Source organism: Patella vulgata, chromosome 5, assembly GCF_932274485.2.
Source record: "Patella vulgata chromosome 5, xgPatVulg1.2, whole genome shotgun sequence".
Classification (NCBI taxonomy): Eukaryota; Metazoa; Mollusca; class Gastropoda; family Patellidae; genus Patella; species Patella vulgata.
Window position 1 is genome coordinate 11,633,515 of NC_065883.2, and position 24,480 is coordinate 11,657,994.

At 34.8% G+C, this 24,480-nt stretch overlaps 1 protein-coding gene across 3 annotated transcripts in view; it reads left to right on the plus strand.

Moving 5' to 3' along the window:
• Positions 1–24,480, plus strand: part of LOC126822215 (HEAT repeat-containing protein 5B) — a 102,119-nt gene that overhangs the window by 70,668 nt on the left and 6,971 nt on the right. Inside the window, exons 9-30 of one of the 3 annotated variants that reach the window (XM_050550960.2) lie at positions 1,361–1,513; positions 2,638–2,888; positions 3,476–3,587; positions 5,631–5,783; positions 6,443–6,542; positions 7,266–7,375; positions 8,317–8,480; positions 10,226–10,258; positions 11,996–12,070; positions 13,482–13,688; positions 14,172–14,240; positions 14,488–14,609; positions 15,440–15,599; positions 16,079–16,268; positions 17,329–17,498; positions 17,866–18,181; positions 18,722–18,970; positions 20,035–20,138; positions 21,113–21,259; positions 21,691–21,867; positions 22,789–22,978; positions 24,080–24,340. In XM_050550960.2, the coding sequence (XP_050406917.2) occupies positions 1,361–1,513; positions 2,638–2,888; positions 3,476–3,587; positions 5,631–5,783; positions 6,443–6,542; positions 7,266–7,375; positions 8,317–8,480; positions 10,226–10,258; positions 11,996–12,070; positions 13,482–13,688; positions 14,172–14,240; positions 14,488–14,609; positions 15,440–15,599; positions 16,079–16,268; positions 17,329–17,498; positions 17,866–18,181; positions 18,722–18,970; positions 20,035–20,138; positions 21,113–21,259; positions 21,691–21,867; positions 22,789–22,978; positions 24,080–24,340 (3,513 nt within the window). Of the gene's footprint in view, positions 1–1,360; positions 1,514–2,637; positions 2,889–3,475; positions 3,588–5,630; positions 5,784–6,442; positions 6,543–7,265; positions 7,376–7,905; positions 7,928–8,316; positions 8,481–10,225; positions 10,259–11,995; positions 12,071–13,481; positions 13,689–14,171; positions 14,241–14,487; positions 14,610–15,439; positions 15,600–16,078; positions 16,269–17,328; positions 17,499–17,865; positions 18,182–18,721; positions 18,971–20,034; positions 20,139–21,112; positions 21,260–21,690; positions 21,868–22,788; positions 22,979–24,079; positions 24,341–24,480 lie in introns of those variants that run through there. The other 2 variants (XM_050550961.2, XM_050550962.2) reach the window with 2 other exon arrangements.

The following is a 24,480-nucleotide window of genomic DNA, read 5'->3' on the forward strand; positions in this document are numbered from 1 at the left end:
TCAAACACATTAGTTTTACTGTTGAATTACTGATACAGACATTTCTATATTGATAGTTCTGTATGTAACATGTCACGATTCATGTAAAATGGGGGTGGTGGATGGCCGATTGGTTAGCACGTGTGTGCTGTATCGTTGAGTCAACTGGCATGGTTTTGATTCCTCGGTTGTACGTGGCAAGGAGTAGGGTCGCCTGTCGAACCCCATGGGTTTTCTCCAGGGTCCTCCGGTTTCCTCCCACTGCTAAAGACCCCTATGTGCAAGCGAATTATTGAAATAAAATTGAACCATATGTTAGTTTTGAAATGACCTATTTCGTGTCTAGTGGACGTTAAACTCAATTTCCCTCCCTCCCTCATGTAAAATGAACTTTTCAAGATGGATATATGGAGGAATCGTCGCGAATATAATTGAATGAAAACTTTTGTAGGTGGACATATTGTTTAGAAATTGATTTCCAATAGAGCTTTACGTTCAATTGTCGTGAATCACATAGACGGTAAACGTTTGTAGTTGGACATAATGAGATTACGCATATTATCTACAAATTAATTTACTGTCAAGTTTTAGATACAAATCGTGAGTGACATAGAATGAAAACATGCTGGTACACATATTAAGACATAGATATTTAAGATATTTCTTTCACCTATTTCAAGGAAATAATACAATCATAAAATATGATTGATGGTTTAAAGATAGAGAGCGAGACATTAAGTAATTGAAAAAACACAACACAACTTTATTAAGTATTGTAATCATAACTCCAATTTGTCTTTGATTTTTACATTTAAACAGAATAGTATTTCTTGTCTTTGTTGTGGCTTCTAAATTTTTATACTTAAATGCTTACTCCCAGGTTTTTGTATCATATTATCGTTTTTACCCTGTCCTTGATAACGACAAGAGGACACTTGTTGAAACGTTGCACTATTAAAGTTGCTAGTGATTGTTATCCATAAAGTTGTGTTTTTTCAATGTTAGTCCTATCACTAAATGCCTTATAAACAATACAGTAAGTAATATATTGATAGTGTACGAGGACATTAGCCTGAGTGTTGTATCAATATATTATGCAAGGTCTTGCTGTAGACCATTAAACTTAAATTGCAGATACACTGTCCCGCATATGCATTTGTATAAAATCTTGCCATTATTTTGTTTAAATAATGTACAATCAGCATTTTGTCGGTACTGCTATTTGAGTATATGTGAAAAACAGTAACAACAACTTAATGATGGCCAATCAGTGACATCCCACTTATTATCTAAATGGGTTAGCATACCATGCCTCCATAACACTCACATCTTGATGTTGCTTAAAGATAAAGATTTAATTTCTATGTTGATTGTGTTTTAGGTGAAGCTACAGCTGATGCTGCAGATGGTAAAACAGCTAATGCTGATCTCACGGCTAGTCAGCACGTACTGGTCTGCGCTTTACATGAATTAGGTTGTCTCGTATTAAGATTGTGTAGTTCTGCTGGTCCTTTAGTTGCGGAACCAGCCACAGGTAATTAACATAATTTACATTTATTCATGGGACCGACAATTTTTTTCTATAATCCTTTAGAGATATGATTTTGCTTGGAGTTTCATTTATTGAGAGGGCATTGGCCAAGAAGAAACTTCTTGGTTCTTACTGTTGTGTTTCCTGGCTACTTATCTTTAAATTGTCCAAACTGATTTTTCACCACCTGAATTTGATATTAGGTTAGAAGTTGAATTCAAAGATACTTTATACATCACAACTTTAATTCTGGAATTCTGGAATGTAAATAACCGAACCCTGATTCTAATTCTGACCATTCCTACATTTTGTTTGGTTTAAAAAATCAATAGGATATTCCATACCAGCCTTATATGGTAATTATTTTCAAGACTGTGTCATTGGCATGTCATTTCCAGCAGACAAGAGTTGGAGATGTCACATTATAAGAAATCAAACAAATTCAACATTTTCTGTTGAACTGGATGAAGTTTAACATCTTTGATTGAAATCAAAATATAATAAAACATTGAATTGTTATTTTGATTAGTGATGAGATACGCTCCATGCAATTAAATTTTTGTTCATAAAAGCAGAAAATGGTTTGCTTTCCAGTTTTAATTAAAATCTCAACTTTAGCTTAAACATACATTATGCAAGAGCTAAATCTGTCTATTGCAGGTCCTTTTTTAGGCCTGAAATGTTATATAAACTATTAATTAGACATTTATTAACTAAACAAGACCATAATTAACTCATGATGGCATCGGATACTTGAGATTTTAACTAGGTTAGAAAGGTTTGCCATTTAAAAATGGGAAAGCGCGACTAAGACTCGAATATAACAGCGCCCTGGTTACTTACCACAATGCACACATCTTGTCAAAACTACCAAAAGTGGTAACTTGGCTCAGAATTGGTTAATTTGAATGAAATTTTCAATATTTTCATCTTACATTATCTATTTTTGAGCCATTATAGCAAGAATGGTTAGCTCTTTATCTAAATCTTACATAATGTCTCTTTAAACTACAGACCTAAAATTTTTAATGTGGACGGATATTTACTGCTTTTTTAAATCAATTTAATATGATTCAGAAATTTTGTTGGTTTTCTTTTAAATAATCAATTAAAACCATCTTTTACAGGAATCATAGAACCGGTGGTGTCTGTATTAATCCATCCAAGTCATGCTGCCCGTCTAGCAGCTTCATGGTGTCTGGGTAGTATAGCTGTAGCACTACCATCACAGTTGTCACCTTTGCTAGACAGATGTATGGAGAGAATGGAGAAGTTAAAATCATCACCAGAAGCTGTATCTGGTTATAGTAGTGCTCTAGCTGCTTTACTAGGCGGTGTTCATCAATGTCCACTTGGTATACCACATGCCAAGGGAAAGGTAAAAACAGAATTGTATCATTCGTGCTTGCAAGTTGGAAATTTAATGTTTGGATCTTGGGGTGTTACACTAAACTTGTGGGTGAAAGTGAAAAACAACCGTTCTCCATATAAGAATTCCAATCTGTATTACTCAAAAGGCAGAAGAACTACAACATAAGGGCAATAACTTATATCCACTTAAACATAGGTTTATGACATTACTAAGTTGAGTTTCAGAAAGATCTGTACTGCTGTCAATGTAATCAAACCATGGCCATTATGAAAATCAGACTTTTCTTTGAAATGGCCACAAAGCTGAAATTCTTGCCGATGAAAGTGGGGAAAATAATTCAAAAACAATTGTTTCCTCTTCTTTTTCAAAAGTTTTTAGTTCTGCAATTTTAAGTTTTTAAATTTTAAACAAACAAATTGTTTAAGGACCTCGAATGATTATTTATTGATAAAGACCTTTGAGAAATAAAGATCATTTCGGTTTGACCTCAAAGTCAAATAAAATTTATAATAGAAAGTGTATGAATACGACACTAAGATCAAGATGTCAAAGTGAATTAAGACACTAATTAAAATATTGTCTTTTTTTTTCAGTTAATATTTGCGATAGCTGAAGAACTACTTCGTACAGCTTCTCAGAACAGTCGTCTGTCCCTACAGAGAACACAATCAGGCTGGTTATTGTTAGGAGCATTGATGACTTTAGGTTAGTTATCTACCATTATAGTCATTTAGAGTAACGATATGTCAAATCTTTGCATACTGATCAAATATAATATGTTTAATGGTCGAGGGGTTGGGGGCGAATGGTTAGCGTGTGCACCTTGTATCATAAGGCTTGTCATTGAGTCAACTGGCGTGGTTTTGATTCCCCGGTTGTACATGACAAAGAGTAAGGTTTCCTGTCCAACATCATGAGTTTTCTTCGGGTCCTTCGGTTTCCGCTTACTGCTAAAGACCCCAACGTACAAGTGAATTGAAATAAAATTGAACCATATGTTAGTCCCAAAATGAGCTGGTTTGTGTCGAGTGGACGTTAAACCCCATATCTCTCTCTCTTTAATGATAATGAGCGAAACATTAAGTAACATATTGATACTTCACAATATAATGGTAGGCGAACATTAAAGGATATGGTCACATTTGTATTTTAAGACCATTTAAAGCTTGCTTTCTCAGATAAGCGTTTGAAAAACACATTACAGTTAGTCAGTCACCACAATAACGTTTGTTTACATTTAACGATGTTATAGAGAGATAAAAACAAGGGATATTATTTGAGAGTGTTTTATATAATAAAGCTTAAAAGTTTTAGATCTTCTAAATAAATACTAAGCAATTACTATTATTATTCACAGCAAAATATTCTGACTGGCATTAAGCTTATTGCTACTTTAAAAAAAAACCTGTTAGAAATCAATATTATTCATTGCGTAATAGTAGAGATAAGGATTAATAGTTTAGATACATATTTGTATCAGAGATTAAGATTAGAATGTCTTTGTTAATATTAAAAATCAAATAAGTTTAAATTTCTTTGAAATTACCAGTTCTGTATGAGCACAATTGAGTATTTTCATTAATTAAAATCTAAATGTTTCTTTTAAAAGATTAAGCCATTAAATTATTTCTATCTGAGATAAATATTGGATGTTTTTGTTGATATGTGATTAGATTTCAATGAAATGGTTTAATACTGTTCAATAATTTATGGATTTTAAGATTGAAATTGCTTTTGATAATGAATTTATTATCCCACATTATCCCTTCTGTCTCAGAGCCACGGTGGCTAAGTGGGTAAGACACTGGCTCACTAACCTTGAGGTCTGGTGTTCGATCCCTGCATTGGCCTAGAAAGTTCATTGGGTTTTTCCGACGTGGTTTCCCCTTGTCAGTGGTGCAGGACGGAGGGCCTGACAAGGACAGCTGTCTAGTCATTCAGATGGGACGAAAAACCGAGGTCCCCTGTATACATTCGCATGCACGTAAAAAATCCCTTGGCAGTTGGAATTCGATATAAGAGTAGGCCATTTTGCTGCTGCCCGGACAAAATTTCTCTCATACCATAACACACTGTATGGAATATGCCCGTCTTCATTAGCACAGGTGGAGAAGAACAGTAGGACGTTAAACCCCATTTCATCTCATTTCATTTCCCCTTCTGTCTCGGTATTGTTCCCAGTGTATATCTAATAGAGCATTAAAGCTATGCTACCTTGATGATATTTTGTACACACAACTTGTTATCCATTCAGTTGGACTTGATAATGGTTGTCTCTTGCAATGTCTATGTAGTTTGTCTTGTCCACAGGTTTGTCTGTCAGTTTTATTTTGTATCTAGTGCGGTCGTCCTGCTTTTGTCTTACTATTATAGTAGTTGTGCCTTTTGCTATGGAACAAATTTAATTAATTTGTTCAGGATTGTGGAATATTGATGTCTACATTGTTTTACAGCACAGTGTATGATTTTATGATATGTTACCCAATAATTGTGATATGCTATATATTACCCATTTTTTTAAAAAAAAATTTTAAAAACAATAATTTTATTCAGGTTGTCTGAATGGGATTTGGGAACAGGCTTAGCCTATGTAAAACCCCTCTCCCAATAATTGTGATATGCTATATGTTACCCAATAATTGTGATATGCTATATGTTACCCAATAGTTGTGATGTACTAAATGTTACCCAATAATTGTGATATGCTATATGTTACGCTATAATTGTGAAATTTTATATTGATTTTAGGTACCCCTGTGATACGAAATCATTTACCAAGAATGTTATTGCTGTGGCGTAATGCATTCCCTCGATCAACACGTGAACTTGAATCTGAGAAAGTACGAGGAGATGCCTTCACCTGGCAAGTGACGTTAGAGGGTCGAGCAGGAGCATTAGGAGGTTTGTTTGTTGTTATCCATTATATAGCATTGATTCAGTCATCTGTCTAGTTATTCAGATGAGATGAAAATCTTCATCTGTCTAGTTATTCGGATGAGATAAAAAATTTGGGTCCTGTATACACTTTGGTGTACACTTAAAAGTACCTTGCAAGGCATATGCCCGTCTTCTTTAGCCTGGTTAGTGCAGAAAAACTGGACGTTAAAACCTATTCTATTTACATACTTTCATTTGTTGATTCTTGAAGGGGGTTGGTTGGCCGAATGGTTAGCACGTGCGTGCTGTATCATAAGGCCTGTCATTGAGTCAACTGGCATGGTTTCGAATCCCTGGTTGTACGTGACAAGGAGTACTGTCGCCTGTCCAGCCTTGTGGGTTTTTTCCGGATACTCCAGTTTCCTCCCACTGCTAAAGACCCCTACGCACAAGCAAATTATTGAAATAAATTAAACCATATGTTAGTCCCAAAATAACCTAGTTTGTGTCTAGTGGATGTTAAACTCTCTATCTCTCACTGACACTCGATTTCAAATCAGCTATAAACATAGGATAGACAAAGTAATTTATTGAATTTCTATATAAAAGAGATCAATATTAATATCAATACCATTTACAGTGTCTGAGATTATTAATATTAATTCTATATTTATTTACTTCAGCCATGCAGAGTTTCCTGTTACATTGTCGTGAATTAGTGACTGAAGATGTTATCCGTCGTTTATTAGCTCCATTAGATTGTGCTCTATTGATGTTATCACAGTAAGTATTAGTCTCATATTGTAATCTAGTCATTAATTGAATTCATTTGTAACTGGTTGTAATTGAGAACAAATTTGTATTGAATTTAGTTGTAATTGGCAACAAATGTAATTGGCAACACACATTTGTATGGAATTCAGCTGTAAGAGGTTGTAATTGGGAACAAATCTGTATGGAATTCAGTTGTAACAGTTTGAAATTCAGAACAAATCTGTATTGAATTCATTTGTAACTGGTTGTAATTGGGAACAATTGTATTGAATTTAGTAGTAAAAAGTTCTGATTGGGAACTAGTTTGTATTGAATGAATGAATGAATGAAATTGTATTAAACTGTATGTCAACATCAAAAAGGTTATATTGAAGCAAAACAAATTTGTTGACTATTTGAAAACATCAATATTTTGATTTAAATGTAAAAACTATTTATTTATATGATTATTATTATTAATGAATGACTTATTTTATACAAGTTGCCAAGTGCTATTATTAATGAATGACTTGTTTTATACAAGTTGCCAAGTGTTATTATTAATGAATGACTTATTTTATACAAGTTGCCAAGTGTTATTATTAATGAATGACTTGTTTTATACAAGTTGCCAAGTGTTATTAGTAATGAATGACTTGTTTTATACAGGTTGCCAAGTGTTATTATTAATGAATGACTTGTTTTATACAGGTTGCCAAGTGTTATTATTAATGAATGACTTGTTTTATACAGATTGCCAAGTGTTATTAAGTTATATGGAAGTCATCTAAAGGCTAGTACAGCTATGGTTAGATTACGATTATATGATGTTCTTACTTTATTACCACCAGAATCATTTGACGGTAAGTAATCACTAACTTTATTACCACCAGAATGATTTGATAGTAAGTAATAACTACCTTTATTACCACCAGAATCATTTGATAGTAAGTAATAAATAACTTTATTACCACCAGAATTATTTGATGGTAAGTAATCACTAACTTTATTACCACCGGAATCATTTGATGGTAAGTAATCAATAACTTTATTACCACCAGAATTATTTGATGGTAAGTAATCACAATAACTTTATTACCATTAGAATCATTTGATGGTAAGTAATCAATAACTTTATTACCACCAGAATTATTTGATGGTAAGTAATCACAATAACTTTATTATCATTAGAATCATTTGATGGTAAGTAATAAATAACTTTATTACCATTAGAATCAATTGATGGTAAGTAATCAATAACTTTATTACCACCAGAATTATTTGATGGTAAGTAATCACAATAACTTTATTATCATTAGAATCATTTGATGGTAAGTAATAAATAACTTTATTACCATTAGAATCAATTGATGGTAAGTAATCACTAACTTTATTACCACCAGAATCATTTGATGGTAAGTAATCAATAACTTTATAACCACCAGAATTATTTGATGGTAAGTAATCACTAATTTTATTACCACAGTAGCACGTTGGTATTCGAAGAAGAGTGGATGGAAACACTGCTACAAGGCAAAATTCTCCACCTCACATTGCACACGTGACCATTGAAATAAACATACCATGTGTTAGTTTTTAAATGACCGAAGTATTGTGTTGACGAGACAATAAACCACATTCCATTTATTATTCACCAGTGGTTGACCCGAGTTACCCCTATACACCAAATTTCAGCCTCGGGACAGCACTGGTGTATACGTAGCTCCCAACCCTGAACAGAGTATAGATATGACTATCACACATCGCAAACAAATTTTTTAATTAATCATTTCTTTTGTTATAGCTATGTATCCTAGTCTGCTCCGAGAACTTGTGGGAGAATTTACGTTAACGGATAACCCAGCAAACACAACTACGTCAATGCTACGTTCAATGTGTCACGTTGATGATAGTGTTATACTTGGATCGTGGTTACAGGAAACGGATCACAAGGCCATCGAGGACCAGGTATTATTGGATCTGTATTTCAGCATGTCTTTAACCTCTTGTATTATTATTGGTTAATAGTTTTATTTCAATTAACGTGGCTAATGATTCGATTACTGGGTGCTTATAATTAGTTCCATATTTATAGCTACAGAGATATACCTTGTTCTAAGTCCTAGAAAAGTAGAGATATTGGAAAGAATGCACTCACATTATTGTTTTAAATTTAAATATACTCTGAGGTTTTTAAAAAAATATCATGCCATAATAGTTTAAAAATAAAGACGTCAACAAAAAGAATAGGAATACATGCAAATAACCATCAGTGGCTTAAAGATACATTATGGGAGATAAGATAAAGAGATGGCAGTTCTCGCTATTATAGTTAAAAACTAGATAGTGTAAAGGTATTTTGCTGAAAATTTCAGTCAAATTGATCCACTATGAGCCGAGAAAGAAGCGTGTGAAATTTTTGCATAGTCTCGGTCATCATTACTAAAATCATTAATATAAACAGCATAGTCTCGATTATCCACTTTTTCTGATTTAATTATCAACGGCCGTTAGTGGCATATAGGAATCTAATCCAGCCAACATCGAAGGCTAGCCTTGACATCTAGAGTTTATTATGGTCTGGATAAGTTAATTAATGTCTAATTGATAATTTAGATAACATTTCAGGCCAAAAGAAAGACTTGTAATAAGCAGATTTTGCTCTTGCATAATGTATGTTTAAAATAAATTATCTCTTGTCTATGCAGGTATTTGCTGGATTAGTATTTTGAAAATCCAGCTATGTACAAGTTATGGCATGATGTTATGAGTATCTTAAGACTCTAACCATAATTCCAAATTCTAATTTTTCTGGGATTTTTGAGTTATAATTAAAATTTGAACTAGGACAATTTAGACAGATCAATTATTATATGCATCGTTCAAAGTTAATAATAGAAAATAGATTTTTTCGAGAATATTATTAGATTTATTTCAAGTTCTAGGAAGAATTGAATATTTGGTAATCCTTATTCTTCTGAATTAAGTGTATCAAATATTTCAGTCTCATTTCAAAGTGATATTTTTTTTCCCACTTTTTTGGTCCATTTATATACTACTTGCCCAATTTTCTTTTTATGATCGACTGGTCATCTCCCGTTGGTCAGCCAAATCATCAATTCTTTAAAATTGTTCTAAATTTAAACACTGTGGTTGGACAGTTATTGGCATACAACATCAAATTGTTAAAATAAATTCTAAATTTTAACACTATGGCTGGACATTTGTTGGCATACAATATCAAATCGTTAAAAATTGTTCTAAATTTTAACACTCTGTCTGGACATTTGTTAGCGTACAGCACCAAATTGTTAAAAATTGTTCTAAATTTTAACACTCTGTCTGGACATTTGTTAGCGTACAGCACCAAATTGTTAAAAATTGTTCTAAATTGAAACACTGCAGGCTGTTTTGCCCATACAGTTAGGCTACATTAATATCACCCATAAAAGTACAATTATGGACAAGAGATTGATGAGGTTAGATGATTATTGATGAAGAATTCGTTGATCATGGAATAGATAAAGAGGCATGTAAAATAAGACCATACTGTATGCTTTTCTCTTCTGTCGCTTTCATTCAAAATATAATTCTAAGATGTTGAAATTAATACAAACTTGAATTATTTCAAGAAAGTAAAATTGTTAATTGACTGGTTGAGAAATAACGTAGATTGGTTTGTGCATACATTGTTTTAAAATGTCTGATTATAGATTGAACCAAATCGTAGGGTGGATAAAGAAGTTGTAAGTATTACGGAATGAACAACAAAATAGATATCATTTTTGATTGTATTGCGGCTATGTTAAGATTTGCCATCTTCACAATGTAATTGTATGACAAACTTTGGATACCTTGGCTGAATTAGCTGACTTAAGATCTTGATAGCTGATATTATTGTACACTTGGATGAAAAGAATTTAAACAGATTTAAGGTATACATCTAGTGATCCACAGCTGATATTATGGTACACTTGAATAGAAATAATTCAGATAATATTAAAAAAAGGTTTGGTCACAAGTCTAGTTCTCTGGGTATAATGATTTGTAAGATGTAACATGGTGCAATTAATAAGCTGCATTCAGATCAAATTTTGCCAACCAGTCAATAATTCACCTACTGGTAAAACAGTTTATTCAAGGAATATAACTGTTTTTAGCATTATCCCAATTTATAAATTTTTAGGTATATAACTGTATTTACTCTATTTTAAAGTTAAATTCTTTAAAATCATAATCTTATGGCATTATGTGAAAACTGACATTTGTCTGAAACGAGAGCCCAGATTCACAATATTTCAGCTAACATAGTCAAGGTATCTGAAGTTTGTTATAAACCATAATATTGTGAAGATGAGAATTGCATGTTTTTGATCCCATTTCCATTTACTCTAATGTTTGCCAGCATTACTTGAATTTTGAAACAAATTTACAACCAATGAAAAACATGTAGCACTAATCTGTAGAGCCGTATATTTAATTCCTTCAAAGGTTTTTGGATGTTAGTATCTTAGAATTCTTGGTAATGTATAATGTACACAAAGCTCTGAAATGAGACTGAAATTTTATGTAATCTTTATTTTTTTCCAGTGAATTGAAGTGACGTTTCTTGTCTTTAATTGCTTTGTTAATTTTTTTTTCTTTCTTTCTTAATTTAAAACTTTTCCTAATTTCGAAATTTCATAAATAAAACTAAACAAATATTTCAAGTTGACCTGAGAGGTGGTCTTGAGATGCATTTTGTAACACTAAAACTAACAATGAAGATACATTTCGTTCTTGCACAGTCTTTTGCTAAATGTGTGATTTTTACGTATTAACAGGAGTATGAAGCATGCCATTACTCAATTTAAGTCATTTTACCTTGGTTCATAAAACAGAGAATTATTGTTACCTCCTGCTGTCGAGAAACTGTTGATAAATTAGAACGAAGTTAAGATTTTCTTTGAGCCCTTACCTACTATGTCGCAAGAAACTTATCAGCAATTAGAACAGAGCTTATGGAAAAACTTAAATCTTCTAAAATTATTTATAGGTAGTAATCCTAAAATGTGACAAAACTGTATTCATAGTATGTAACCAGTTGATAAGACGCCACTGCACGAAACACAGCCTGGATTTATCCTTTATACCTCTAAACAGTCTTGTCAGGTTCTTTTCTTGAGAAAAACTACATACACCTTCCTACCCCTAACCATATCACAGGGTTTCAATCTCGACTGCATTGTACTTGGTATTCTGCCACCCAAATATTGTACTTTTAGTAAGGGGCTACGTCGTCGCAGTCTTGGAGTATGTCCTCTTAACATCAATTTGATTTTAAAAATGTTGGCTCACAAATTCTACCAAATGCTGATTGTAAATTGTTTTTTAGAGGGTAAGATTTTAGTGTTTTCAAGACCAATGTTTAATAATGATACTGTCGAGAATGAGGTGAAAGAAAAACAAAACGTTACATAAATATTCTGTCTGTCTATTTTCAGTTACAACCAAACAGTGCATCTGGTTCAGGAGCTTTAGAACATGATTCACAGTCATTATACGCAAAATGTCCTGCTGTAAGTATTAATACTTGACCCTTGAGATATTTAAAAGTCGGGGATCACGGTGGCTTAGTGGGTAAGGCGCTGGCTCGCTAGCCTGGAGGTTGGGTGTTCGATCCCTGCATTGGCCGAGAAAGTTCATCCCGATTTTCCGGCGTGGTTCCCCCTTGTCAGGGATGCAGGACGGAGGGCCTGACAAAGACAGCTGTCTAGTCATTCGGATGAGACAAAAAACCGAGGTCCCGTGTACACATTGGCGTGCACGTAAAAGATCCCTTGACAGTTGGAATTCGATATAAGAGTAGGCTGTAGTGCCGCTGTCCGGGCAAAATTTCCCTCATAGCACACTGTATGGCGTATGCCCGTCTTCATTAGCCCAGTTCGGAGCAAAACAGTAGGACGTTAAACCCCATTTCATTTCATTTCATTTCATATTTAAAAGTCAATCAATTAGCCAGTTAATTTTGGACCCGGAACTGGTCGCTAACACTACTCATCTTGTTCTTGGGGTGACGCTCTTAGAAAAAGCCTAAGGCTCTGTCAATTCAAGTCTGATCGACATGAAAATTGGCAAGCTTCTTTGAACAATTCTACATTGATTTGGCGAATTAGATTTTTGAATTTCATCCAACAATATGGTCAACTCCTTATTTTTCGGAAAGACCTTTTAAAATTTTACTTCCTATATCGTGATGAGAAAAAATACATTCATTGAAGCATGACATTTAAAAACAAAAAGTACTTGGTTGCTCATCTCAAAAACTTTCAGTTCAAAATTTAAGTGTGAAATTTTAAGGGGGGTAGTGAATGGTTGAAGCATAAGATTTGCATCATAAGGTCTGTCATTGAGTCACGTGGCTTGGTTTCAATACACCACTTGTGCGTGACATGGAGTAGGGTCACCTGTCCAACCTCGTGGGTTTTCTCTTTGTCCTCTGGTTTCCTTCCGGTTTGCTCAAGACCCCTACGCGCAAGCGAATAATTGAAATAGAATTGAACCATATGTTAGTTCCGAAATGACCTAGTTTGTGTCGAGTGGATGTTAAGCTCTCTCTCTCTCTCTCTCTCTCTCTCTCTCTCTCTCTCTCTCTCTCTCTGAAAAACCGAGGTCCCGTGTACACATTGGCGTGCACGTAAAAGATCCCTTGGCAGTTGGAATTCGATATAAGAGTAGGCCGTAGCACCGCTGTCCGGGCAAAATTTCCCTCATAGCACACTGTATGGCGTATGCCCGTCTTCATTAGGCCAGTTTAGGAGCAGAACAGTAAGACGTTAAACCCCATTTCATTTCATTTCGTTCCATAGCTTCATATTTCCCGCATCAAAGGGAAGTAACCTTTTGGAAGGATTGTCTGTGAACCAGAATATTCTTTTTGTATGGTCTTATTAAAACATTTGATAATCATGTGTTTTATTTGTGTTTCAGGGAGAACCTATACCTGGTCCCTTACCACTAGGTGTCGCTGTTATTGACAGTTCCGTGAAATTATATGGTTTAATATTTCCCCGTGTAGCGTTTAAACACCGTCTACAGATGTTACAACATTTCAATGAGTGTATAAAACAAGCTAAGTCTGTCCGACAACAGGCCGTACAGATGAACATCTTCTCAGCTGTTTTATGTGCTCTTAAGGTAACACTTTATTAATTTTTTTCCTGTTATTTAAGACAAAATATATTATTATTATTATTATGGTGTATATTTTGCCGAGGTGACAAAAGGGCGTAATCATTGGGAAGGTACGACAAACAGGGGTCATGGGTGCTATTTATTAAATGGCATCAGAGATCACTTTGCTGTTTTGATTCTCCAGGAAAATATGTAGGTAATTCTTTCACTAAGTCTATGAATTATGGCCCTCGATGACTTAAACAATTAATGTTGGTTAAAGTTATCGTCCAATTGATTTGAAATTTATATATTAGGCCAAAAAAGGGCTGTTATTTTAATGATTGCCGATAATTGCTGTACCTTGTAATTACATCCATTTCCTACAAAAGAATAAAAATGTGACAACCTTTATTGATTACTTCGATGACTTAGCTTTTGTGTGTGTGTATATGTGTTTCTGCCTGGCAACCTATTTTTACTGAATGCTTGTATTATTATTTACAGAGTTTATCAGAAAATAAGGCTAATCTAGGACCAGATGATGTGAAAAAAGCTGCCTTTTCTCTTATTATGGTAAGTTTTGTTTTAAATTTAATAGAAATTTTGGTCTGTCTGAAAGAAATAATAAACATAAACATTTCTAGAAAACATAGATTTTGTTTATTTTTGTATCTGAATAATCAGCAATTGCCATTTTATGCCTGTTTCTCCTGGACAATGCTAACTAATGAGGCTGAAACCTTTGATCTCCGAGTCATATTGTCAAGTGTCTACCCTGGAGGTGAGTTTGCTAATTAGGTGTTCTATGTCTATTTTTCAGGGAGCTTTAAGCAACTCTAATCCTATTTTGCGTTGTGCATCCGGTGAGGCTTTAGGTAGAATGGCTCAAGTTGTAGGTGATAGTAGGTTTATAGCTGAAATGGCACAATATAGTTTTGACAAGTAAGAATATATATTTTTTTTAAAGTTATCGATAAGAAATTAATTGTTAGAATCGTTGATCATATTGACAGATGAGAGTTGTATACAATCAGTTGGGGGATTGGATGGCCGAATGGTTAGCACGTGCACGCTATATCATAAGGTCTGTCATTGAGTCAACTGGCGTGGTTTCGATTCAACGGTTGTATGTGACAAGGAGTAGGGTCGCCTGTCCAACCTTGTGGGTTTTCACCAGGTCCTCCGGTTTCCTACCATTTCTGAAGATCCCTACGCGCCTGCGAATTATTAAAATAAAATTGAACCATATGTTAGTCCCAAAATGACCTAATTTTTGTCGAGTGGACGTTAAAACCCATTTCTCTCTCTATATATAAAATCAGTTATTGTTCGATTAGAATATTTTTACAATTATCACCAAATGTGTCGTTGAAATTCGAGGAAGAGCAGGTGGAAACGCTGCTTATCAAGCAAAATGTCACTCAGAGATGCCATTCTTTATTATCATCAGCCACGTTGGCTAAGTGAGTAAAATGCTGGCTCACTAGTCTGGAGGTCGCGGGTTCACTCACGGTGATGGGACAAAAAAACGAGGTCTTGTGTACACATTGACGTGCATGTAAAAGATCCCTTGGCAGTTGGAAATCTATATATGAGTAGGCCGTAGCGACACTGTCCCAGCAAAATTTCCCTCGTAGCACACTGTAAGGTGTATGCCCGTCTTAATTAGCCCAGTCGGAGTAGGATGTTAAACCTCATTTCATTTCATTTCTTTATTAGCAGAAAAGTAGGACGTAAAAAACCCATTTCATGTTGTAATTGTTATGTTTCAGATTAAAGTCTGCTAGAGATGTTGTGAGTAGAACTGGTCATTCTCTAGCGTTGGGTTGTTTACATCGGTATGTTGGAGGTATGGGATCAGGTCAACATCTGAATACAAGTGTCAGCATATTACTCGCTCTAGCTAAAGATTTTAACTCTCCCGTTGTACAGGTAATTATAATAATCTTATTCAAATATTTAAGGGAGAGGGGTTGTTGGTGGTGGGTGTTGGTGGTGATGGGGGGGGGTGTCCAGGTATTTTAGTCACAAAATTTTGTCTTTCTCACTAGAACTTACATATGGAATAACAATTACTGGATTATGAAGCTAATCATAACTTTTGGGTAAAACTATCGGTTTTTTTTTAAATCTAGAGTACCATCATCAAAACAAGGGGAAACCACCCCGAAAAATCTTGATGCACTTTCTCAGCCAACACTGGGAGCGAACCTGTGATCTCCACGCTAGCTGGCCAGCGTTTTACTCACTTAAGTACCATGGCTCCTACCAGGTTCTCAAGATTTTTAAATGAAAGCCATGATTCATTGTAAACCATTACAAATATGAAAATGAAGTTTCCATGATTGATAACAATGCATTGTATGTTTTAAAATATGTCTGACTAATCTTATTTTGTATTGATATTGCAGGTGTGGGCAATACATGCGTTGGCTTTGATAGCTGATTCTGGTGGTCCAATGTTTAGAAGTTACGTGGAACCAACTTTAGCCTTAGTATTACAGTTATTACTGACAGTCACGCCCTCTACCGTGGATGTACATCAATGTCTAGGAAAATGTCTCTCAGCTTTAATCACATCGATTGGTCCAGAATTACAAGGTAAAGATAGTTTTATAATATTTGATAATATTGTTGTGGGTTGGATGGCTGAATGATTAGCACTGGTCTGTCATTGAGTCAACTGGCGTGGTTTCGATTCCCCGGTTGTACGTTACAAGGAGTAGGGTTGCCTGTCCAACCTTGTGGGTTTTCTCCAGGTCCTCCTGTTTCCTCCGACTGCTAAAGACCCCCTATTGAAATAAAATTGAACCATGTGTTTGTCCTGAAATGACCTTGTTTGTAGGAAAAAAGTGGGTGACAACCTTCATTTGTTACGAACGATGTGAAATATTTTGTTAATACATATGCGTGTTTTCCTTTACTGATTTATAGACATCTTTTCTCTTTCAAATTCTTTACCATATTACCTGGCAGTAGGACCTTAAGATCACAGAACATGTCATTATTAGTTATTTCTATGTTACGGTCAAACTCCCAACAGACAAAACAATCTTTTCAACATGCAGCTCCTTTTCTATTTAATTTTCTACTCTTTGACATCAAAGGATCACATGTGATGGCCATCTTCAAGTCATAATTAAGTCCACATCTATTCCGCGAGAACACACAATAAAAGAATCCACATAAACTTAAACGTGCATAAAAAACTTTATGTGAAGTATTAATTGTTTGCACCATATAAATTCTGTTATTGAATGATATTCTTCTCCCTCGTATTTCAAATGTAACCAGTTGGTTTATTACCACACTTATACATGACTAGGAATAGGATCGCTATTATTACTGTGGGAGTTTCCTATGTGTTAGCATGATTTATTGATTCAGTGATATAAAATTATTCTGCAGTAAACAATAGGCCTTTTATTTCCATGTGAATTTCTTCTTGGGTAGTTGCAGAAAAATAGGACATTAAACCCCATTTTATTTGTGATCAGCATGGTTCATTGATTCAATGATATAAATGATTTAAACAATATTTTATTCAATCAATTTACAGAATTTATATGGTAAATTTAGGATACAATAACAAGCTTTATCAGATTATATACTGAATTTGGTTGTATTGTGTTATATTGTTGAATATTATAATTTTTTCTAGGCAATACAGCATCACTAGCTACAGCAAGGTTATATTGTATGGTGTGTTGTGCTATAATGTATGATCATCCTGATTCTCTAGTAGAAGCAGAAGCTATCACTTGTTTACAACAGTTACACATGTTCGCTCCCAGACATGTTAATCTGACTTCACTTGTACCACAACTCTGTGTAAGTTAATCTTTAAACTTTGTACCATAACTCTGTGTAAGTTAATCTTTAAACTTTGTACCACAACTCTATGTAAGTTAGCCTTTAAACTTTGTACTACAATTTGTGTAAGTTACTTTTAAACATTGTACCGTAACTCGTCTAAGTAATTCTTTAAACTCAATTTGTGCATTAAAATTAACAGTATTCATCATTCTGTCTCAGAAATGCTGCAGTCTAGGCAATTTCTCATCCCTACCACAACACAATAAAATTAACCACACATTAGTCTCAAGATAATCAAAGCATTATGTGGATAAATTGTTAAACTCAATTTCAAATTTGACAAGGAAATGTTTGCTTATGAATTTTTATTGGACATTTCCAGGATACATTAATGAGTTCTCACCTTTTATTAAGAAGAGCCGCCGTGGCATGTTTACGACAACTTGTGACTCGTGAAGCAAAAGACATCAGTGAACAAGCTTTAAAATTATCTGGCGAAGGAACAAACGGTAAAAAATGTGAATATATAACAGATAGTGGATTAGAAGGAACGTTATTTGGTATGTTAGATACAGAGATTGATGAACAGTTGGTATCAGACGTACAGGATACAATCGTTAGTTTACTACAGACGCTGGCTACTGCTAATTTATCAAGATGGATTAAACTATTGAAAGATGTCCTCTCGGCTTCTACGGGTAAGTTATAGACGTACCGTTTGATGGCAAATATACGGTAATCAGTCAAATTTTGTAACTTCGCAGAAAAATTGAAAAAAATAACATACCAATGAATTGTTAAATATAAATAAATATAGTGATTTTGTGTCTGTTTTTTTGGATAATTTTTGTGCAGAATTTGTTTTACTTTCAATTTTGTGATAATTGATGTGTTCTTCCATTGTTCTGTAAGAGTAGTTACTGAATTTTTGTCCTGTAAAACATCAGAAATTACTCTTTTTGAGGATTTTGAGTTTTGAAAGAGATGCTCTTGTACGTGACATGAAGTAGGGTCGCCTGTCCAACCTTGTGGGTTTTCTCTGGGTCCTCCAGTTTCCCCCCACTGCTAAAGACCCCTATGCGCAAGCGAATTATTGAAATAAAATTGAACCATATGTTAGTCACGAAATGACCTAGTTTGTGTCAAGTGGACGTTTGTTAAACTCCATTTATCTCTCTCTCTCTCTTCTTCAAAGGTAAGAATTAATATAAATCTTTGAAAAATGTTTTATTTATCAGATACAACAAGCGCAGGTACACAGGACGATGATGGTGGAGCAGGAGATAAAGATGATGATGATGATGAAAATGATGATGCCACATTTACCACTAGTACTGTAGACATCACTCATCCAGCCGTAGCACCAAGATGGCCGACCAGGGTATTCGCTGTGGAATGTTTGATGAAGATAATAATAGCTTGTGAAGAGGAGGATGTTCAATTTGATTTGGCCGGAGCTAAACAGTTAAAGGAAAAAACTGGCAATGGTAAGTAGGCCTAATAAAAGGCATAATTACCAATTAGGGTGAATATGAAGACAGTAATGCTATTCTGCACGCAGAGATCCATCTCCTTCATACTTCGAGAATAGATCTCTGCCCTAAATGACTGCCATACTAAAAATAGGTATACTGTTTTGTAATGCGGTTCTACTCCATTAATAAACTTTTTCAATTTTATTAAATGGAAGCTGAATAACTACTTTAACAAAATTCTCGAAGTATACTTAAAGTTTTCGACTAAAATCGTTGATTTGGGACTTAAAATGTCGGTCAACTAGCTTAATGTCTGTTCTCAAGGTCAACTAGCTATGTGTCTGTTCTCAAGCGGAGTTAACTGTAGACAGACAGCCTAAGTTTTGTATGCAGAAATGCAAAACACTTTGGTTGAATAAAGTTGAAGTTTACCAATAGTACACACAAGTTTGAACTTAAGATACCCTTCACAGATTTTGTCAAACACAAATTATCACACAACGTATTAAAATAAAAAAAGGTTGTCATAATTTGATTATTAAATGACAAAGTCTTTGTATCAGTGTCTACGTTCGCTTTCTTTGTATCAGTGTCTACGTTCTTTGTCTGCATCATTCTATGTCTACTTCCTCACTGGATACTATATCAAACAGCATGTATTAAATGCCTGTTTTATTCCTCCTATTCTCTTCATACTTATAAAAAAAGATGTACAGGACAAAGGAGTAAGTTACATGTAGCCTGTCCAACCTTGTGGGTTTTCTCTGGGTCCTCGATTTCCTTGCACGGCTAAAGACTATCACTCTCTTTCTCTTTCTCTCTCTCTCTCTCTCTCTCTCTCTCTCTCTCATCTCCTCTCTCTCTCTCCACTAGTGTAAATGGGGGAACTTTGAACATTTAACAACTTGACATTTCTAGAGAATAAGACATGGATTATATACAAAATGATTTAATATTGATTTTTAAAGATGGTCTACACATGTATATCTTTTATTGTTACTCTAGACTAATTTCCTATTTATTGTAACCCACTAGACTGATTCTTATTAATAAAATCTTCTTATCTTCTCTTTCAGGAAATTATCTAGCTCTCCATCTGTCGGATCTAATCCGAATGGCGTTTATATCGGCTACATCAGACAGTAATGAACTACGTCTGGCTGGTTTATCGGCTCTTGAGGTTAGTTTCTAGAGTTGATACATTAAGCTATTGATTTACACTTGGATTAAAATAATTTAGAAATAACCGATCTCCGGTACTATCAGTGTACAACAAACAGTATTTTCCAAGCCAGTCAGCTAATTTTCAAAATCAAAATGCACCTTGTTAATCTCTATTGATCAAAAAGGTTGTACTTGACAAGGAGTAGGGTCTTCCGGTTTCCACCCACTGCTAAAGACCCCTACACGCAAGCAAATTATTGAAAAAAAATTGAACCATGTCTTAGTCCTGAAATGACCTAGTTTGTGTCGTGTGGACATTAAACCCCATCCCCCTCTCTCACTATGTATGTATAGTTATTATTACCTGTCGAACATAATGATATATTTGTATGTGGATAGACAATTTAAAAAGTTAGGGTATTTTCATGGATGGGGGTGGTGATATTCGTCATCAATACATGCAACTAGGTAATGATATAAAATATATTAATAAAAATATGAGGATAGTGCTGGTCATATATGTAAGGATAAAAGTAAAATATATATTTCAAAACACTTTAAACATACATTATGCAAGAGCTAAATCTGTCTATTGCACGTCTTTCTTTAGTACTGATATGTTGTCTAGATTATTAATTAGACATTAATTAACTTATCCAGACCATAATCAACTCTTGATGTCATCGCTAGCCTGTGATATTTACTGGATTAGGATCCGATTTGCTACTGAACTTTCATTCATGATTAAATCATGAAATGGATAATCGGGACTATCTTTTCTATCGTACCGACTTTAAAATTCAATCGCTACATTCTCGATTCAGAATGGATCAATTTGACTAAAATTTTCAGCAAATTCCCTTTACATTATCTAGTTTTATAGTGAGAACTTCCAGCTCTTTATCTAATCTCCCATATTGTATCTTTAATGAGAGTCAAATTATATATAATATTTTTTAAGTATTAATTGTATTTTATTTTGTTTAACAGAAAGTAATAACCAGGTTTGCTTCTGTACCTGAACCAGAGTTTCCAGGTCATGTGATATTAGAACAATATCAGGCACAAGTTGGTGCTGCACTACGACCAGCATTTTCACCAGAAACACCATCTGATGTTACTGCTGCTGCTTGTGAGGTACCGTATTCATTTTAATGTTGTTGGGGGGGGGGGATTGCCGAATTGGTAGCACATGCACGCTGTATCATAAGGTCTGCCACTGAGTCAACTGGCAAGGAGTAGGGATCGCCTGTCCAACCTCATGGATTTTCTCCGGGTCCTCCGGTTTCCTCCCACTGCTAAAGACCCCTATTCACAAGCGAATTATTGAAATAAAATTGAACCATATGTTAGTCCCCAAATGACCTAGTTTGTGTCGATTGGACGTTAAACACCATTTCTCTCTCTCTAAAATTATATTTACTTGCTTTTACACATTAAAAATATAAATTCCACTGTATTTATTTTCAAATTCTTGGACATTCTAATATGACAGAGGAGGAGTTATGTCCATGCATCCATCCATTGTTGTGAATAAATAAATTATTTAAAAAATGTGAATATTTCAGGTTTGTAGTACGTGGATAGGAAGTGGTGTGGCTAGAGATTTAAATGATTTACGTCGAGTACATCAACTACTCGTATCATCTCTAGCTAAACTAAATACTGGTAAATCACACACACCTATATATAATGAAAGTGCTTCAACTATGGAGAAGTTGGCTGTGATACGAGCTTGGGCTGAGGTAATATTTTAAAAACATTTATATTCAGAATTATTTTCTGTTAACATCTTCATTGTTTCTAGGGAGGTTGGATGGCCGAATGATTAGCTTTGGTTAGCACGTCCGCGTTGTATCATAAGGTTTGTCATGGAGTCAAATGTTTCAACTGTCATGATTGGTTGATATATTTTTTATGCGGTCGGCACATGCTTTGTACTCCAAAATTCTCCTTTTCACTCGATTGACACTATTTTTGGAATTGAGAGAATTTAATTCATGAACGTTCAATCGAGTATCCCCAAAATCTTACCACATTGCTTGTAATCTAGGAGCCACAATGGTTTATTGAGTATGGAACTGGTTTACTAGACAGAGGTCACAGGTTCATTCTCAGTGTTGGTCGAGAAAGTTCCTCAGGATTTTTCAGTTCGATTTCCCTTGTAAGTGGTGAGGGACGAAGGGTCTGGCAAAGAAACGTGTCAATCGGATGGCATTAAAAATTGAGATCCACCTGTGTACATCTTGGTGTTCATGTAAAAGATCCCTTGTCAGTTCGGATTTCAACGAACAGTAGGAAATACTGCATTCCATGGGAAATTTCCTTGCATGGCGTATAGAACAGTCTTGATTAGCCTTGTTGGTGCAGAAAAGTAGGATGTTATAAACCCCATTTCATTTCATATTTATATATGACAAATTCAAGGTTGCAAGACTAACCCTTGTAGATTATCATTCTAAAGTTTCCAGTTATCTCCCTTATCTTGAATCTTCCATTGGCAGGACTCGTTAGACAATTTTGTCTTGTATTTATGTATTATTAGTGCTTAAAAATTGTACTTTTGCTCAAAAAATTACTGATTGCTGCCCTAAAAGAGGCATGTTGCCTGAAATAACTTCCCTCATACAAAGATTTAAATTTCAATTAAAAAACGTATTTTGTAGGTTTATATCGTTGCTGTAAATAAAGAAAAAGAAAAAACACAGAAACCCAAGTTAAAAACAGAAGATGAAGATGAGTACACAGAATATACCACAGAAAGTCTACTTAGTTTGGTACAACCAGAGTTAGCTGCCCTTAGTAATCATTGGTTTAACGCCCTGAAAGATCATGCTCTATTGGCTTTACCTTCAGGTAATTGTAAAAGATTTTAAATTTCACAGAGGGTTTTGTTGTTCAAGTCATCTACTGCATTACGTTGTCGATTTCGGCAATACTATATACTGGAAAACAACTGGAAAATACCTGAAAACACCATGTTATACTGAATATCGGAAAACACCGAAAAAACACTAAATACCGGAAAACACACTCAATACCGGAAAACACACTCAATAGGTAACAAAGAGCCTGGTTCTCTGTTTGCGGAGAGTTAGGGTTATTGTTAGGACTAGGGTTAGGTTTTTCCGGTGTTTTCCAGAGGACCAGGCTCTGAGTTTCCTATTTAGGATGTTTTCCGGTATTTAGTGTGTTTTCCGGTATTGAGTGTTTTTCCGGTGTTTTCCGGTACTCAGTATAACATGGTGTTTTCCGGGAGTTTTCCGGTGTTTTTCGTTTGTTTTTCGTTTGTTTTTCGGTGTTTTCCGGTATATAGTATAGCCCGTTGATTTCTGTCTACAAGAGGTGGAGAGCAATGGTGGTTGAATGAGGATGGATGTCGCTAGCTCACTAACTAGGATGTCCTGGGTTCGATCCTAGTGCCCCGGTTGTACGTGACAAGGAGTAGGGTCACCTGTCCAACCTCCTGGGTTTTCTCCGGTTTTCTCCCATTGCTAAAAACCCCTACTCGCAAGCGAATGATTGAAATAAAATTGAACCATGTGTTAGTCGTGAAATGACCTAGTTTGTGTCGAGTGGACGTTAAACCCCATTTCTCTCTCTCTCTCTCTCTCTCTCTCTCTCTCTCGATCGATCCTGGTGCTGACTGAGAAAGTTAATCCAGATCCGAAACTATCACATGAAGCATTGCTCGATGTTCCAGAAACAATTAGAAATTGAAATAGAAATTGGACCTTAACCCAGTTCCTCTCACTCTCTTGCTCTCTCCATTAAGGGTAAACATACATTGCCTCAAACATAACACTCAATTCTATGTGTGCAAAGTTTATTATCGAGGCAAAAATTTGAATGCATCGTAACCAGGGGCTTTTACACATTTTGTAAAATGAACAATTTCAGAGAAAACTTTAAAAACGTATGATTATCCAGTAAATATGTTTTGATATTATATTTCAGAATACTCAAGTCAGTTACCACCCGATGGCGGCGCTTTTTATCATCCAGACACAATAGAATCAACCAAACAACATTATAAAAAATCATGGCCTCCGATACTTTATGCTTTATCTCTGTGGTTAAATGAGAATAGTTTTGCGGAACTCAGTGGTAAATTAATTGGAGGGATGGGATCACAAGCTGTCAATCTACAACCAGCTAATGCACCTGCTAATATGAACCCAGAAGAACTTAATCAAGATAAACTTTATCTTATACTTGGTAAGCTGGCACTTCAATTTCCAACTGTTAGGGGATCTTTAATGCACTACCGTGGTCCACATTATGTTTAAATAAAGGCAGCCTACATGGATTCGATATAGTATTGAAATTCATGCGACCCACCCTGTCCACTTCATTCT